We start from the raw sequence: 19,013 nt of genomic DNA on the forward strand, positions 1-19,013 counted from the left end.
CTGGCATCAGTGTATTTGGTCCAGTGAGTCTCTGAGAGGTCAGGCAGGGCAGGGCAGAGCAGGGCGGGGTCACTGCTTTGTATCATCAGTGACTAACTGAGATCTCCCCTCTCCAGCTGCGATTGTATATCCGTCAGATTCTGGAAGGTCTCAGCTATCTCCATCAGAACAACATCCTTCACCTGGACATTAAGGTAATCCTGTTCATTCCTCCACCATTCAACTTGTTCAGGAGTTAGTATGGTGCGTCTCCAGCTCATACTGACCCCTGGGCTTCACTAATGCACTCCCCTCCAGCTCGAACAATGTCAGTTGATCTATTATGGTTTGTCAGAAGTGTTTGTGATGTTATCATCCTGTGATTTGGATTTCCCTCTCCCTGTCTCCTACTCAACTGCACAATCCCTGTCTCTCCCATTTCCCCTCTCTCACCCTCTTCCACCCTCCTTCAGTCTCCCCCTCTCTCTCTGTCTCTCACCTTCCCCATTCCCCCTTCTCCCCCTCATCTCTCTCTCACTCCCCCTCTGTTTCCCCCTGTCTCCCCCTCTACCCTGTATCCCTCCTCCCCCTCCCCATCATCGCTGTCTCTCTCTCTCTCTCTGACCCTTTGGCTTGTCTCCCCCTCTCCCTATAATCCGTCTCCTTCCCCGTCTCGCCCCCCCACCCCTCTGACCAGTCTCCTCCTCTCTCCCAGTATCCCCCTCTCTCACCAATCTCTCTTTCTCTCTCCCCCACCCTCTGGCCTGTCACCCCCTGTCCTCCTGCCTCCCCCATTTTCTGCTCTCTCACTGTCTGTGTCAGTCCACTTTTCTATTGTTGCCTGTAACTGAGTTTTCGAATGTTTAAATTTGTTTCTCATTCTCCATGTGCTACTTCTTCACACTTCTCTTTCTCTATCTCTTTGTGTTTGTCAGTAACTACCAGTCAGTCTTTGCTTCTGCCTGCCTGTCTCTCTCCCTTTGTCCTGCTCTTTCCCTGTCTGTCTCTCTGCTTCTGTCTGTCTGTCTCCACCCCCCGCCACCCTCTGTCAATCCATGCCATCTATCCTGAAATTAAACTCCGGAATTCAAAAGTGCAAGCGCTGAAATGAAATCCCTCTCTCCGTTATTTTAGGACATTAACCCAGTTCGGAGTATTTATAGACTGAATGACCCAGAACATTACAGCTAATCCTGTGGTCCTCCTGTAGTCTCAGGGGACAGTGTAAGACGGTGCACACTGCTCCTGCAACTGTACTGACAGGTGTCTGCTCCAGCCTCAGCAGATCAGGCTGTGCCCTTCAGTTTGGTCAGTACATCACAGTATCCACTCCCGGTCAATGTACAGACCATGGGCTGGAAGCTAATTCAGGCCTCTTGATCACTGTACATGCCAACTCCCCACCCCTGAGGGAGTCGCACTCAGCACACACAAATCAAAAACAAATTATTTATAAAGAGCTGTACAAAGAGGTAAAAGAAATACAGAAAGATTCACAGGAGCAAATGAAGCAAATAAGATACTGAGTCATTAGGTATTATTGCTCAAAATTTCTTAAAGCAGCCTCTCAAAGGAAGCAAATGTGTGTTTGGAGTAGGCCATTCAGCCCCTCATTCCCAGCACATCATTCTATAAAATGCTGGATGATCTAATTACTCCACATTCCCAGCCAACCTGATAACCTTTCACCCCTTTGTTAATGAAATATCGATCCTTCTCATGCCTAGAAATATTCAAGGACTCTGCATCAACTACCTGTTCAGGATGATTATTTAAAGGGCACATGACTCCTTCAAGGAATCAATTTCCAGTTTAGACAGAAAGCCACTTAGTTTGAAACAGTGACCGCTCATCCCTCCCGGTTCCAGGGAGAAGGCGAGAGGTTTAGGCAAAGAATTGCACAGCTTAGGGTCTAGGTAACCAAAGGCACAGCCACCAGTGACATAACAAAGGAACCCGATAAAGCCAGATCTAGAATATCACAGTGGGAGGAGGGACCTGAGGATCTGGAGGAGATTACAGAGACAGATAGGAGCAAGGTCTTGGAGATTCCCAAAACAACGAAGGGATTATTAAAGTTGGAGATTGCTGAAAACAAACGTATTTTGTCAAAAACTTGTACTCGTCAGGACAATTTGCAAGAATTACCAGATGTCTCCCTCTGCAAAACATTAAATCAAGCATGATTTCTTTTCTCCTGCCTTGACTGTCCTGCAGACTGCTCCTACAGGCAATTTCGCACTGAATGGCTTGTTTTTCTCTGAAATAACCTGTCCACTCTCTAATCTTCCAGATAGTTATGTCTGTCTTCTTCAAAAAAAAACCTCTATCTGTCTTCCTGTATCACAGGTACTTAGAGTCAGAGTCATAGAAATGTACAGCACGGAAACAGACCCTTTGGTCCAACTTGCCCATTCCGACCTGACTGTCCCTATTAGGCCATGTTTTTCCAAAAGTGCTAAATCCTATCCCTAAGAATTCTGTCCAGTAGCTTCCCAACCACCATGGTGAGACTCACCATTCAATAGTTTCCTGGATTATTCCCATTTCCCTTCAAGAAGAGAGTCATAGAATCATAGAGATGTACAGCACAGAAACAGACCCTTCGGTCAAACTCGTCCATGCTGACCAGATATCCCAACCCAATCCAGTCCCACCTGCCGGCACCTGGCCCATAACCCTCCAAACCCTTCCTATTCATATACCCATCCAAATGCCTCTTAAATGTTGCATTTGTACCAGGCTCCACCACTTCCTCTGGCAGCTCATTCCACGGTGGCACAGTGGTTAGCACTGCTGCCTCACAGCACCAGAGACCCGGGTTCAATTCCCGTCTCAGGCAACCGTCTGGAGTTTGCACATTGTCTGCGTGGGTTTCCTCCGGGTGCTCCGGTTTCCTCCCACAGCCCAAAAATGTGCTGGTTAGGTGAATTGGCCATGCTAAATTGCCCATAGTGTTAGGTGAAGGGGTAAATGTAGGGGAATGGGTCTGAGTGGGTTGCTCTTCAGAGGGTCAGTGTGGACTTGTTGGGCCGAAGGGCCTGTTTCCACACTGTAAGTAATCTAATCATACACGTACCACCGTCTGTGTGAAAAAGTTGCCCCTTAGGTCTCTTATATCTTTCCCCTCTCACCCTAAACCTATGCCCTCAAGTTCTGGACTTCCCCACCCCAGGGAAAAGACTTTGTCAATTTATCCCATCCATGCCCCTCATAATTTTGTAAACCTCTAGATCCAGTCTATCCTTTTCCATCACTATTTTAAAACTAATAGAATTATGCTCCCCCACTGACACCTCAGTCACTTGTCCTGCCTTATTTCCCATTGTAGTAGGCACATCCACATACTAAGTCAGAAACTTTTCTCATACATATTTAACATATTCCTCTCCTTCTAAACCCTTAACAGTATGGCAGTCCCAGTCTACATTTGAAAAGTTAAAATCCCCTACCATTACCACCCTATTATTCTTACAGAGAACTGGGATCTCCTTACAAATTTGTTTCCCAATTTCCCACTGACCATTAGAAGAACAACATGAGCTACTCGCTAGTCCTCTGGGACCTCTCCATTGCCTAGCGAGGATATAAAGATCTTGGTCAAGGCCCCTGTAGTCTCCTCTCATGCCCATCTCAGTAACCTGGGGTAGATACCATCAGGCCCTTGGGTCTCATCCACCTTAATGCTTTTCAAGAGATTCAACACTAGTTCTTTCTTGATCTAAAAATGCCCTAGCATATCAGCATGCTCCACACAAATCTCACTATCCTCCATATCCTCCTCCTGGGTGAACACATCCTATGCCTCCAAGCATAAGTTCCCGCCGTTATCCTTGAGTGATCCCACCTTCTCCCTAGTTACCCTCTTGTTTTTAGTGTCTGTATAGAATGCCTTGGGGATTCTCTTTAACCTTACTTGTCAAAGTCATTTCATGGCCCCTTCTTGTTCTCCTGATTCCCTGCTTGAGTACTTTCCTGCTTATATTTCTCATGGGCCCAGTCCAATTTTAGCTTCCTAAACCTTATATATGCTTCTTTCTTCCTTTTGACTAAATGCACATCCTCCCTCATTATCCAAAGGTCCCTTACCTTGCCATCCTTACTGGAATATGCTGGTCCTGAACTCTGATCAACAATTCCCACATGTCAGATATGGACTGATAACAGCTTCTCCCAGTGAACACTCCCTACCTCCTGCCCATTACTGGTGTAATATGCCCTCCCCCAACTTGGCCCCAGTTCCAGACTTATCCTTGTTCATAGCTAGCCTAAAATGTAAGGAGTTGTGATCACTGTTTCCAAAATGCTCTCGCACTGTAAGGTCAGTCACCTGGTCAGGCTCATTAGCCAATACAGGGTCCAGTATGGCCCCCTCTCTAGTTGGACTATCCGCATACTGTTTCAAGAAACCCTCTTGGGTACACTGAATAAATTTTACCCAGTCTAAGCCTCTTGCTGTAAGGGAGGCCCAGTCAATATTGGAGAAGTTAAAGTCACCCACTATGACAACCCTATTGTTATTAAGTCTTTCCATAATCTGCTGAAATATTTATCCTTCAATCTCTCAGTGGCTATTGGGATGACCTATGGTACAATCCTATCAGAGTGATTACATCCATCTTATTTTTGAGCTCTACCTATCAAAACCCCCCCCATCTGCATCTATCACTTTCCCACCAACCTTTCCCCTGGCTCCCCCCCCCCCCACCATTTCTCAGCTCACTTCCCCCTCCCCAGTCCTGATGAGGGATCCTGACCTGAAACATTGACTCCCCTGCTCCTCTAGTGCTGCCTGACCAACTGTGCCTTTTGCAGTCCTTACTATCCCCATACTGCCTCAGTGGATGAACCTTCCAGTATGTCCTCTCTTTGAGTGCAGACGTAACATTCTCCCTGATTAATAATGCAGCTCCTCAACCTCTTTTACCTTCCTCTCTCTCTCGTCTCAAACAACGAAACTCTGGAACATCGAGCAGCCAGTCCTTTCCTCCTCTCAGCACAGTCTCTCTAATGGCCACAACATCATAGTCCCAAGTACTGATCCAGGATCTCAGGTCATCTACCTTACCTATAATACTCCTTGTGCTGAAATAAACACACTTCAGTCCATTCATACCATTGTGTTCATTTACCTGTCTCTGTCAGTCCTTCCTTTCTGATTTTCTGATCCTAGATCTACCTTCCCCTCAATCCTGGAAATGTGTTGCTGGGAAAGCGCAGCAGGTCAGACAGCATCCAGGGAACAGGAGAATTGACGTTTCGGGCATAAGCCCCTCAATCCCTCCACTTGCTGACCTGCTGCTCTGGCTCCCAGCCCCCTGCCACTCTAGTTTAAACCCTCCCGTGTAGCACAAGTGAACTGCCCTACAAGGATATTGGTTCCCCTCCAGTTTAGGTGCAGCTCCTCCCTCTGGTACAGTTCACCCCTGCCCCAGAAGAGGTTCCAATGATCTAAGAATCTGACACCCTGACCACTGCACCAGCTCCTTCGCCATGCATTCATCTCTCCTATTTTCCTATTTCTAAACACACCAGCACTATTGTCTCAATCACCTTCTCAATCTCTCCCCTCATCTGAGGCATGGTGACCCTCAGGTTAAACCACCATCAGTCATCTCTCTCTAATGAGAGAGAAGCTTGAGAGTGACTTTACCTTGACCCCTATCCTTAACCAAAACCAACCAAACTCAACTTTGGGATGAATAATTGATCTCGTACCCATTGCCATCTGTGAGTTTATAAAATTCTCCCCATTCCATAAGCAAACCGGTTGAACAGGAAGTTTTGACCCAGAGCTAGATAAACCGTTGAAGGGATAAAGTTTCAGGGCAATGGGCGAAAGAGCGGGTAAATGTTTCAAAGGGCTGGCAGTAACACATAGGCCGAATGGCCTTCTCGGATGCTGTTGGATTCAATCACCATCCCTACCTCCCTCCCTTCCTTTGTCCTTGCAGCCAGACAATATCCTCATGGCAGATACGACCAGCGAGAGCATCAGGATCTGCGACTTCGGGAATGCTCAGGTGATGACTCCGGACACACCACAGTTCTGTCAGTTCGGAACTCCGGAATACATCTCACCAGAGATCGTCAATCAGGAACCAGTCTCCAACGTTACCGATATCTGGTATGCAACATCATCGCGATGGAAGGGAAGAGTAATGGAGTCATGGAGGGAGGGAGGGAGGCAGCGAGTGAATAAGGAAGCAAGCAAAGGGAGTGAGAGAAGGAGGGAGTGAGTGAGCGAGTAATGGGAGTGGGCAAGTGTGTGGGTGAAGGAGGCAGCAAATGAGTGAGTGAGGGAGTGAGTCAGTGAGAAAGGGAGTGAGTGAAGGAGTAAGCAAGTGAGTCTGCGAGGGAGGGAGGGAGTGAGTGAACGAGTTGATGAGGAAGGGACGGAGTGAGTCAGTGAGGGATGGAAGGAGTCAGTGAGGAGGGAGGGAGTGAGGCAGTGAGGGAGGGAGGGAGTGAGCAGTGAGGGAGGGAGGGAGTGAGCAGTGAGGGAGGGAAAGAGTCAGTGAAGGAGGGAGGGAGTAAGTGGGGGAGTGAGTGAGTGAGTGAGTGAGTCAATGAGGGAGAGAGGGAGTGAGTGAGGGAGGGAGTAAGTGAGGGAAGGAGGGAGGGAAGGGGTCAATGAGGCCTGGACACCAGTTGGTCTAATCCCAGAAACGGCACGGTGGCACAGTGGTTAGCACTGCTGCCTCACAGCGCCAGAGACCCGGGTTCAATTCCCGCCTCAGGCGACTGACTGTGTGGAGTTTGCACATTCTCTGCGTGGGTTTCCTCCGGGTGCTCCGGTTTCCTCCCACAGTCCAAAGATATGCAGGTCAGGTGAATTGGCCATGCTAAATTGCCCGTAGTGTTAGGTAAAGGGGTAAATGTAGGGGAATGGGTGGGTTGCGCTTCGGCGGGTCGGTGTGGACTTGTTGGGCCGAAGGGCCTGTTTCCACACTGTAATGTAATCTAATCTAAACTGTGCATTTTTAGATAAAAAGACAGCTCTGCATTGATGTACCCTCCCACACTGTACAGAAGAGCCAGTGAAATACTTTTGAAATGTTAGAATTCAGGAAAAGGCAGCAGCCAGTATGTCACCCAGCAAGTGAGATAATCTGCTTTGAGGGCTGGGTATTGGCTGGGACATGGGGAGATCTCTCCTGCTCTTCTTCCAGTTATTGGTCACCTTTTATGATCACCGAGAGATGGCAGACAGAGCTTCAGTTTATTATCTCCCCTGAGAGATAGTGCCTCAGACAGTGCAGCACTCCCTTAGTGCTGCTCAGAGACTGTCAACCACATTTACCATATATTCAGTTGTGGGGACATGGCCATCACTGGCTGGGCCCAGCATTATCATCTGTCCCTTCTGCCCCTTGAAAAGGTGGGGATGAGCTGCCTTCTTGAGCTGCCATGTACTGTGGGTTGACCCACAATGCCCTTAGGGAGGGAAATGCAGGATTGTGACTCAGCGACAGTGAAGGAACAGTGATATATTTCCAAGTCAGGATGGTGAGTGGCTTGGATGGGAACTTGCAGGGGGTGGTGTTCTCATGGATCTGCTGCCCTTGTCCTTCTAGATGGAAGTGGCCCTGGGTTTGGAAGGTGCTGAGACTCCTCAGATGGGATTCATAGAAGAATCACAACAGTGTGGAAAATTCTGCCTTTTGGCCCTTTGGTCCAACAAGTCCACAAGGATCCTCTGAAGGGTAACCAACCTAGACCCATTCTGCTACCCTATATTTACCCCTAACTAATGTACCTAACCTACACATCCCTGAACACTATGGACAACTTAGCATGTGACCTGCACATCTTTGGACTGTGGGAGGAAACCAGAGCACCTGGAGGAAACCCACGTGGAGAATGTGCAAATTCCACACAGATGCCTGAGGCTGGAATCGAACCCGGGTCCCTGGTGCTGTGAGGCAGCAGTGCTAACCACTGAGCCACCATGCCACCCTAAAGGAAGGGGATTGGTAGCTGTGGTTCTGTGATTTCCCTCCCCCCGCCCAGGCTAATTCCTGTGATAGTGCACTGATTTGCAATGGAGCTGACTGTGGATGGTTTATAAAGAATGGTCCATTTGGTGATGTTACTCTCTGTCATTACCACGGCAGCTGGTAAAGGTTTGGGCTGATGGTTTGTGATGACTGTGATACATCTGTACTCACTTTGTGCTCTCTTCACTGACAGGCCCGTGGGAGTCATCGCCTACATTGGGTAAGTCTCCAGCTTAATGCAGCCCCTCAAAGCTCAGGCCAATCATCAGCCCTGATGCCAGATGGCTCAGGAATAAAGGGAGTCTCCCAGGATGTTTTGAAATGCTGTTACTGTTCACACCATCATGGCTGTGACAGCTGGTTGAGAACTAATCACCCTTTTTACTCTTCCATGGGATGTGGACCTCACTAACAAGGAGGGAATTTGTCACCCGTCCCTAATTGCCCCTGAACTGAGTGGCTTTCTGGGCCATTTCACACAGCAATTACAGGGCAACCTTTTACACAGTAAATGGCAGAACCCTTTGAAAGATCAACATACAGAGGGATCTAGGCGTACAGGTCCACAGTTCCTCAAAAATGGCAGTAAAGCTGAGAAGCTGGTCAAAAAGGCATATGGTGTGCTTACCTTCATCAGTTGCGGCATAGAGTATAAAAATCAGCAAGTCATGTTGCAGCTGTATAGAACTTTAGTTAGGCCACACTTGGAATATTGCATACACTTCTGGTTGCCATACTGCCAGAAGGATGTGGAGGCTTTGGGTACAGAAACAGTTTACCAGGATGTTGCCTGGTATGGGGGGGCGGGGGAGGGGAATTAGCTAGGAGGAGAGATTGGACAAAATTGATTTGTTTTCACTTGAACCTTGGAGGCTGAGGGACGATACATTCCCACCCCCTTTTTTGCAAGTTCCTGTTGAATTTGCTCCCACTGCGTCCCAGATCAAAACTCACAAATTTCTTACAATGCAGAAAGAGGCCGTTTGGACCTTAGAGTTCACACTACCCCTCCAAACAGAATCCCACCCAGACCCATTTTATCCCTGTAACTGTTTTTCCCATGGTTAGCCTGCACATCCCTGGACATGAGGGACAATGTAGCATGGCCAATGATCATTTGTTCAACCAATGTGATATGTTTTCGTACGAAATACTCATTGGGTGTTAGGTAAATCAGTGACTCTGAGACAGGTTTTTGCTGTGAAAATAGATTGATATGTCCTTCAAATTCCTTGCACCTTCAGAGAAAGGAGCTAGATTCTGTTGCTGTATCTTTGGTCTGTATTGAAGTGGTGAGGTCCAACTCTGTCACTCTGTATTGCATCTGTGCTAAGTATCATGTTCAATCAGAATCCAGGCTTAGAGCCACACTCCATCCTTTGAAGTTTCATTTGTTTCTCACTCCACATTTTGGTCTCAAGATTCAAGAAAGGTAGCGCACAAACACCGAGGAGGAGAGATACCTGAGGCCAAAATTCAAATCGGAAAACCTAATCTTACTCGAGTGATCTCAAAATCAGATTGAAACGAAAACAGAAATTGCTGGAAAAGCTCAGCAGGTCTGGAGCATCCGTGGAGAGAAATCAGAGTTGACCTTTCATGTCCGATGACCCTTCCTCAGAAATCCGATTTCAGTTTGATCAGTTAAATCAGTACAAGCTTCAGCTCATTAGTTCCAGACCGATGACAAGGTACATTTGTCAGAAGGTTCCCAAATACTGCCACCTAGAGGATGCTACCAGAACATAGAACAGTACAGCACGGTACAGGCCCTGCGGCCCTTGATGTTGTGCTGACCTTTTAGACTGTTCTAAGAAGAAAGTGAGGACTGCAGATGCTGGAGATCAGTCAAAAAATGTGGTGCTGGACAAACATAGCCGGTCAGGCACCATCCGAGGAGCAGGAGCAGTTCCTGATGAAGAGCTTATGCTTGAAACATTGACTCTCTTGCTCCTCGGATGCTGACTGACAGGCACGTTTTTCCAGCAACACACTTTTTGACATCCTACTCTAAGGTAAGACTAAAATACATACCCCTAATTCTATTATCTTCAATGTGCCTATCCAAGAATCGCTTAAATGTCCCTAATGTCTCTGACTCTACTAACACTATCGGCAGTGCATTCCACGCACCCACAACTCTCTGTATAAAGAACCTACCTCTGACACCTCCTCGAAACCTTCGGCCAATTACCTTAAAATTATGCCCCTTCATTTTAGACATTTCTGGCCTGAGAAAGTATCTATCTGTGCCTCTCATCATCTTATACACTTCATCATTCTTCGCTCCAGTAAGAAAGCTCCCTCAACCTTTCTTCATAAGACTTGCCCTCCAGTCCAGGCAGCATCCTGGTCAATCCCCTCTGCACCCTCTCGAAAGCTTTCACATCCATCTTGTAATGAGGCACAATATTCCAATTGTGGTCTGACCAGGGCTCTAAAGTGCTGCAGCATAATCTCATGGTTCTTAAACTCAATCCCCCTACTAATGAAAGCCAACACACCATATGTCTTCTTAACAACCCTATCAAATTGGGTGGCAACTTTGAGGGATCTATGGACATGGACCCCAAGATCCCTCTGTTCCTCCACACTGCCAATAATCATGCCTTTAACCCTGTAATCTGCACTCAAATTTGACCTACCCAAATGAATCACTTCACACTTTTCCAGGTTGAACACCATCTGCCAACACTCAGCCCAGTTCTGGATCCTGTCAATGTCCCATTGCAACCTACAACAGCCCTCCACACTATCCACCACTCCATCAACATTTGTGTCATCGGCAAACTTACTAACCCACCCTTCCACTTCCTCATCCTAGTCATTTATAAAAATCACAAAGAGCAGAGGTCCCAGAACAGATCCCTGTAGAACACTACTGGTCACTGAGTTCCAGGCTGAATATTTCCATCTACTACTATCCTTTGCCTTCTATGGGCCAGCCAATTCTGTATCCAGACAGCCAAATTTCCCTGATTCCATGCCTCCTTACTTTCTGAATGAGCCTACCATGGGGAACTTTATCAAACGTCTTGGAATCCATGTATACCACATCCACTGCTCTACCTTCATCAACGAGTTTTGTCACATCCTCAAAGAATTCAATAAGGTTTGTGAGAATGTAGTGAGATTGTGAGGACGATAGACAGATGAGCATTTCGACAGGTTGAGTGAGAGTGAGAACATGGCAGATGGAATGTTTTACAAAAAAGTGTGAAATTATTCACTTTAGGAGGATGAGTGGAGGGCTAAAGTATTTCTTAAATAGTGAGGGGAGGGGATTGGGAAATGCTGATATTCATAAGGACCAAGGTATTCTTGTTCCTCAAGCATTGGGGGCAGCAGGGAATTTAGAAAGCAAATGGAACGTTAACCTTTATCACAAGAGAATTTGAGGACAACAGCAAAGAAGACTTGCTTCAATTGTTTCCATTGGTAGGAGACACTAGCACCAGAGGGCACAGCCTTAGAGTGAAGGATAGATCTCTTAGAACAGAGATCAGGAGAAACCTCTTCAGGCAGAGAGTGGGGAATCTATGGAATTTACTGCCACAGACGGCTGTGGAGGCCAGGTCATTGAGTATATTTAAGATTGCGATAAGATAGGTTCTTGAGTATCAAGGGTGATGGGGAGAAAGCAGGAGAATGTCTATGAGAAACGTATCAGCCATGGTTGAATGGCGGAGCAGACTCGATGGGCTGAATGGCCTAATTTCTGCTCCTATGTCTGATGGTTCTACAGAATGCTGGTGAGAGCAGACCCGGAGTGCTGTTCTGGTCCTTGTCTAAAGAGGGACACTTGCCAGAAAAGGGGGCAAATGGGACGTTGTAGCTGTCTAATGATGAGTGATTGAGGAGACTGGGCCAGTACTCTCAGAGAGGATAGAAAAATGGGAGTTGACCTCATGAGGACTTACAAAATTCTTAAAGGGCTTATGAGGGTAGAGGCAGAAAGGATGGGGTCCCTTACTGGGGAGGATACAGGAGTTTGTTGAGGCACTTAGATTGAGGGGCAGACCATTTGGAGTGAGACAATCAGGAATTTCTTCACTCGGACAGAAGTGAGTGTGTGGAATTCTCGATCCCAGACAGCTGTAGGCACTCAGGCTTTCAGCAGGTTCAACATGAGAACTGGGAGGAGGCCATTCAGCCCCTCGAGCCTGCTCCACCATTTAACATGATCATGGCTGATCTCATCTCAGCCTCGACTCCACTTTCCTGCCCATTCTCCATAACCCTCCAACCTGTTACTCAGTAAAAATCTGACTCTCTCCTTAAATTTACTCGATGTCCCAGCATCCACCGCACTCTGGGGGAGTGAATTCCACAGATTCATGACCCTTTCAGTGAAGTAATTTCTCCTGATCTCTGTCTTAAATCTGCTTCCCCCATCCTAAAGCAATGACCTCTCGTTCTAGATTACCCCACATGAGGAAACATCCTCTCTATATCTACTTTGCCAGCATTAAATACCTCCATTAGATTTCTCTTTCTTTTAGACTCCAGCCCACCCTCCGCTCCGACCTGTTAACATCACCCGCTACCTTTTGCCTTCCCAGCTACCCTCCCCCCCAGCCCCACTAACAACCTTCTATTTATCTCTCAGCCCCCTCCACATTCTTGATGAAGGGCTTCTGCCCGAAATGTCGATTGTCCTGCTCCTTGGATGCTGCCTGACCTGCTGTGCTTTTCCAGAGCCACACTTTTCGACTCCAGACAGTGTTGGCCTCAACTACTGAATTGATAGTTTCTCAATGCTAATGCAATTCAAGGGAATTGGAGATGGCATGGGGAAGTCACATTGAGGTAGATGACCAGCCACGATCTGGAATGGCAGTGGAGGCTCGATGGGCTGAATGGCCAACTGCTGCTCCATGTCCTTCTGTCCCAGGGATGAGAGATCTCAGTGAATGTGGAGAGACTGGAGAAGTTCAGATCTTTCTCCCCAGAGCAGGGAAGGTAAAGAGGGAGAAGAGGGAGATTTGATCGAGATGTTCAAAGTCACGAGGGGTTTTGAGAGTGTGCTTCCAGGGATAGGAAGGTTGGTTAACAGAAGAACACAAATTGAAGGGAATCAACAAAACAATAGAGGTGGGAGGAGATGACAATAGTGAGTTTTGAGAAGATTTGTAGCTATGGTTGAGGTTCTGGATGTAAGTTTGTTCGCTGAGCTGGAAGATTCATTTCCAGACGTCTTGTCACCACACTAGGTAACATCTTTAGTGGGCCTCAGGTGAAGCACTGCTGAAAATTCCTGCTTTCTATTTATATGGTTGGGTTTCTTTGGGTTGGTGATGTCATTTCCTGTGGTGATGTCATTTCCTGTTCTTTTTCTCAGGGTGAATAGGGTCTAGCTCGATGTGTTTGTTGATAGAGTTCAGTTGGAATGCAATGCTTCCAGGAATTCTTGTGTGTGTCTCTGTTTGGTTTGTCCTAGGATGGATGTGTTGTCCCAGTCAAAGTGGTGTCCTTCCTTATCTGAATGTAAGGATACTAGTGAGAGAGGGTCATGTCTTTTTGTGGCTAGTTGGTGTTCATGTATCCTGGGAGATGACAATGATGTTTACACTCAGCAAGTGGTTGTGATCCAGGAGGGCAGTGGAAGTAGCTTCACCAGGACCTGAAAGGAAAGGAACTGAAGAGCTAGAGCAGAGGACCAACTTGGTTGATCTGTCAGGTAACAGACTGACAGAATCACAGTGTCAAAAGAGGCCATTGTGCATGCACTAGTTCCAATACCTGGACGCAATCTCCTGCCTTTTTTCCATCTCCCTGCTCACCATTTTGATCCAAATAACCATCTAATGCCCCTCTTGAAAGCCACAATTCAACCTGCCTCCAGCACATTTCCAGGCAATACATCCCATCACCTGACTACTCACTGGACAGTACATCCCACACTGTACTCACTGGACAGTACATCCCACACTGTAACTACTCACTGGGCAGTACATCCAACACTATAACACTGTACATCATTGGACACGACATTCCACACTGTACACAGAATATAGAAAAATACAGCACAGAACAGGCTCTTCGGCCCACAATGTTGTGCCGAGATTTATTCCTAATCTAAAATAAAATAACCTAATCTATGCACCCTCAATTCACTGCTATCCATGTGCATGTCCAGCAGTCCCTTAAATAATCCTAATGACTCTGTTTTCACCACCACCGCTGGCAACGCATTCCATGCATTCACAACTGTCTGTGTAAAGTACCTATCTCTGACATCTCCTCTATATCTTCCTCCTAATATCTTAAAACAATGACCTCTCTTGCCAGTCAATCCTGCCCTAGGGAAATGTCTCTGGCTATTGACTCTATCCATGCTTCTCGTAACCTTGTATACCTTGATCAGATCACTTCTCTTCCTCCTTCTCTCCAGAGAGAAAAATCCGAGCTTAGTCAACCTCTTTTCGTAAGACAAGCCCTCCAGTCCAGGCAGCATCCTGGTAAACCTTCTTTGCACCCTCTCCAAAGCCTCCTTATCTTTCCTATAATGGAGCAACCAAGTGTGGTCTCACCAGGGTCTTGTAGAGCTGCAGCAAAACCTCGCGGCTCTTAAACTCGATTCCCTGTTAATGAAAGCCAAAACACCACATGCTTTCTTAACAACCCTATTCACATGGGTGGCAACTTTCAGGGATCTATGCACTTGAACACCAAGTTCCCTCTGTTCCTCAACACTGCCAAGAATCCTGTCTTTATTCCTATATTAAGTATTTAAGTTCGACCTTCCAAAATGCATCACTTTGCATTTATCCAGGTTGAATTCCATCTGCCATTTCTCACCCCAGATCTGCATCCTGTCTATGTCGCGCTGCAGCCTGCATTAGCCCTCGACACTATCGACGGCACCTCCAACCTTTGTGTCATCGGCAAATTTACCAACCCATCCCTAAACCTCCTCATCCAAGTCATTTATAAAAACTACAAAGAGCAGAGGCCCAAGAACAGAGCCTTGTGGTAACCACTCATCACTGACCTCCAGGCAGAATACTTTCCATCGACAACCACTCTCTGCCTTCTGCCAGCCAACCAATTCTGAATCCAGATAGCCAAATCCCGCTGTATCCCATACTTCCTGACTTTATGAATGAACCTACCATAGGGAACCTTATCAAATGCCTTGAAGTCCATATACACCACATCCACTGCTCTACCTTCGTCGACTTGTCTCCTCATCTCCTCAAAGAACTCAATAAAATTTGTGAGGCACGATCTGCCCCTCACAAAGCCATACTGACTGCCTTTAGTCACTCTATTCTTTGCCAAATAGTCATAAATCCTATCCCTCAGAATTCTTTCCAAAACCTTCAGAACCCAGACGTAAGACTGACTGGTTGTAATTGCCAGGGATTCCCTATTACCCTTCTTGAAAAGGGGAACAACATTCGCCTCCCTCTAATCCTCTGGAATGATTCCCGTGGAGAGTGAGGAAGCAAAGATCTTCACTGTATTCGCTGGGCAGTACATCCCGCACTGTAACTACTCACGGGACAGAACATCACACACTGTACTCACTAGGCAGTACATCCCATGCTGTAACTACTCGCTGGACAATACATCCCACATTGTATTCACTGGGCACTACATTCCACACTGTAACTGCTCACTGGACCGTACATCCCACACTACTCACTGGGCAGTACATCCCACACTGTAACTACTCACCGGGCAGTAAATCCCATACTGTACTCACTGGACAGAACATTCCACACTGTAACTACTCACTGGACTGTACATCCCACACTGTAACTACTCGGTGGACAGTACGTCCTACACTATAACTACTCACTGGGCAGTAAATCTCATACTGTACTCACTGGACAGAACATCCCACACTATAACTACCATTTGGCAGGACATCCCACACTGTAACTACTCACTGGGCAGTACATTCCACACTGAAGCTACTCACTGGGCAGTACATCCCAAACTGTACCCGCTGGACAGTACAACCCACACTGTATTCGCTGGACAGTACATCCCACACTGTACTCGCTAGGAAGGGAATCCCACACTGTAACTACACACAGGGCAGTACATTCCACACTGAAACTACACACTGGGCAATACATCCAACACAGTACTCACTGGGCAGTACATCCCACACTGTACCCACTGGGCAGTACATCCCACACTATAAGTACTCACTGAGCAGAATTTCCCTCACTGTAACTACTCACTGGACAGTACAGCCCAGACTGTACTCACGGGACAGTACATTCCACACTGAAACTACACACTGAACAGTACATCCCACACTGTAACTACTCAGTAGACAGAACCTGCAATGCCGTACACACTGGGCAGTACATCCCACACTGTACTCACTGGACAGTACATCCAACACTGTGCTCACAGGGCAGTACATCCCACACTGTAACTACTCACTGGATAATACATCCCACACTGTACTCGCTGGACAGTACATCCCACACTGTACTCACTGGACAGAACATCCCACGCTGTACACACGGGGCAGTACATCCCACACTGTACCCACTGTGCAGTACATCCCACACTGTACCTACTGGGCAGTACATCCCACAGTATAAGTACTCACTGAGCAGAATCTCCCTCACTGTAACTACTCACTGGACAGTACAGCCCACACTGTACTCACTGGGCAGTACATCCCACACTGTACTCACTGATCAGTACATCTCACACTGTAACCACTCTATGGACAGAACCTCCCATGCTGAACACGCTGGCAGTACATCCCACACTGTACTCACTGGACAGTACAGCCCACACTGTACTCACTGGGCAGTACATCCCACACTGTACTCACTGGGCAGTACATCTCACACTGTAACCACTCTATGGACAGAACCTCCCATGCTGAACACGCTGGCAGTACATCCCACACTGTACTCACTGGACAGTACAACCCACACTGTAACTACTCACTGGACAGGATGGTATTGGACCTCAAGAAGGAGACTTTGTGGAATGCCTCGGAGATGGATTCTTAGAACAGCTGGTGCTGGAGCCAACCAGGGAGAAGGCAATTGTGGATCTGGTATTGTGCAACGAGCCAGAATTGGTCAGGGACCTCGGAGTGAAGGAGCCATTGGGAAGTAGTGACCATAATACAATAAGCTTCAATCTGCAATTTGAGAGGGAGAGGGTAAAATCGGAAGTGACAATATTTCTGTTGAATAAAGGGAACTATGGAGCTATGAGGGAGGTGCTGGCCAAAGTTCAATGATGCAATACCTTAGCAGGGATGACAGTGGAGGAACAATGGCGGATATTTCTGTGTATAATACAGAAGTTGCAGGATCAGTTCATTCCAAAAAGGAAGAAAGATCCTAGGAGGAGGCATGGGTGGCTGTGGCTGATGAGGGAAGTTAAGAAACATATAAAGTTAAAAGAGAAAAAGTATAACATAGCAAAGATAAGTGCGAAAATGGAGGACTGGGAAGCTCTTAAAGAACAACAGAGGATTACTAAGAAGGAACTACGCAGAGAAAAAGTGAGGTATGAAGGTAAACTGGCCAAAAATATAAAGGAGGATAGTAAAAGCTTTTTTAGGTATGTGAAAGGCAAAAAAATGGTTAAGAATAAAATTGGGCCCTTGAAGACAGAAACAGGGGAATATATTACGGGAAACAAAGAAATGGCAGAAGAATTGAATTGGTACTTCAGATCTGTGTTCACTGGGGAAGTCACAAGCAATCTCCCTGGGGAAGTCACAAACAGTGGCTGAAGGACCTGAACTGAAGGGAATTTATATTTGCCAGGAATTGGTGTTGGAGAGACTGTTAGGTCTGAAGGTTGATAAGTCCCCGGGGCCTGATGGTCTACATCCCAGGGTACTGAAGGAGGTTGCTCGAGAAATCGTGGATGCATTGGTGATTATTTTCCAGAGTTCGATAGATTTGGGATCAGTTCCTGCGGATTGGAGGGTGGCTAATGTTGTACCACTTTTTAAGAGAGGTGGAAGAGAGAAAACAGGAAATTATAGACCAGTTAGTCTGACCTCAGTGTTGGGAAAGATGCTGGAGTCTATTATAAAGGATGAAATTACCACACATCTGGATAGTAGTAATAGGATAGGTCAGAGTCAGCATGGATTTATGAAGGGGAAATCATGCTTGACTAATCTTCTGGAATTTTTTGAAGATGTAACTCTGAAGATGGATGAGGGAGATCCAGTAAATGTGGTGTACCTGGACTTTCAGAAAGCTTTTGATAAAGTCTCACATAGGAGGTTAGTGAGCAAAATTAGGGCACATGGTATTGGGGGCAAAGTACTAACTTGTTTTGAAAGTCGGTTGGCTGATAAGAAACAAAGAGTAGTGATAAACGACTCCATTTTGGAATGGCAGGCAGTGACCAGTGGGGTACCGCAGGGATCAGTACTGGGACTGCAGCTTTTTACAATATATGTTAATGATATAGAAGATGGTATTAGTAATAAAATTAGCAAATTTGCTGATGATACTAAGCTGGGTGGCAGGGTGAAATGTGATGAGGATGTTAGGAGATTACAGGGTGACCTGGACAAGTTAGGTGAATGGTCAGATGCATGGCAAATGCAGTTTAATGTGGATAAATGTATGGTTATCCACTTAGGTGGCAAGAACAGGAAGGCAGATTACGACATAAATGGAATCAATTTAGGTAAAGGGGCAGTACAGAGAGATCTGGGTGTTCTTGTACACCAGTCAATGAAGGTAAGCATGCAGGTACAGCAGGTAGTGAAGAAGGCTAATAGCATGCTGGCCTTCATAACAAGAGGGATTGAGTATAGAAGCAAAGAGGTTCTTCTGCAGCTGTACAGGGCCCTGGTGAGACCACACCTGGACTACTGTGCGCAGTTCTGGTCTCCAAATTTGAGGAAAGACATTCTGGCTATTGAGGGAGTGCAGCGTAGGTTCACAAGGTCAATTCCTGGAATGGTGGGACTACCTTACGCTGAAAGACTGGAGTGACTGGGCTTGTATACCCTTGAGTATAGAAGACTGAGAGGAGATCTGATTGAGACATATAAGATTATTAAATGATTGG

At 46.7% G+C, this 19,013-nt stretch overlaps 1 protein-coding gene across 5 annotated transcripts in view; it reads left to right on the forward strand.

Moving 5' to 3' along the window:
- spega (striated muscle enriched protein kinase a) overlaps positions 1 to 19,013 on the forward strand; it is a 396,078-nt gene that overhangs the window by 293,728 nt on the left and 83,337 nt on the right. For all 5 annotated transcript variants that reach the window (XM_087989397.1, XM_087989394.1, XM_087989395.1 and 2 more), the window contains 3 exons: positions 117 to 194; positions 5,934 to 6,106; positions 8,173 to 8,199. In XM_087989397.1, coding sequence (XP_087845523.1) covers positions 117 to 194; positions 5,934 to 6,106; positions 8,173 to 8,199 — 278 coding nt within the window. The remainder of the gene's footprint in view (positions 1 to 116; positions 195 to 5,933; positions 6,107 to 8,172; positions 8,200 to 19,013) is intronic.

This window comes from Chiloscyllium plagiosum, unplaced genomic scaffold (genome assembly GCF_037043375.1).
Source record: "Chiloscyllium plagiosum isolate Xiang-an unplaced genomic scaffold, Cpla_swu_hap1 HiC_scaffold_7, whole genome shotgun sequence".
Lineage (NCBI taxonomy): Eukaryota > Metazoa > Chordata > Chondrichthyes > Orectolobiformes > Hemiscylliidae > Chiloscyllium > Chiloscyllium plagiosum.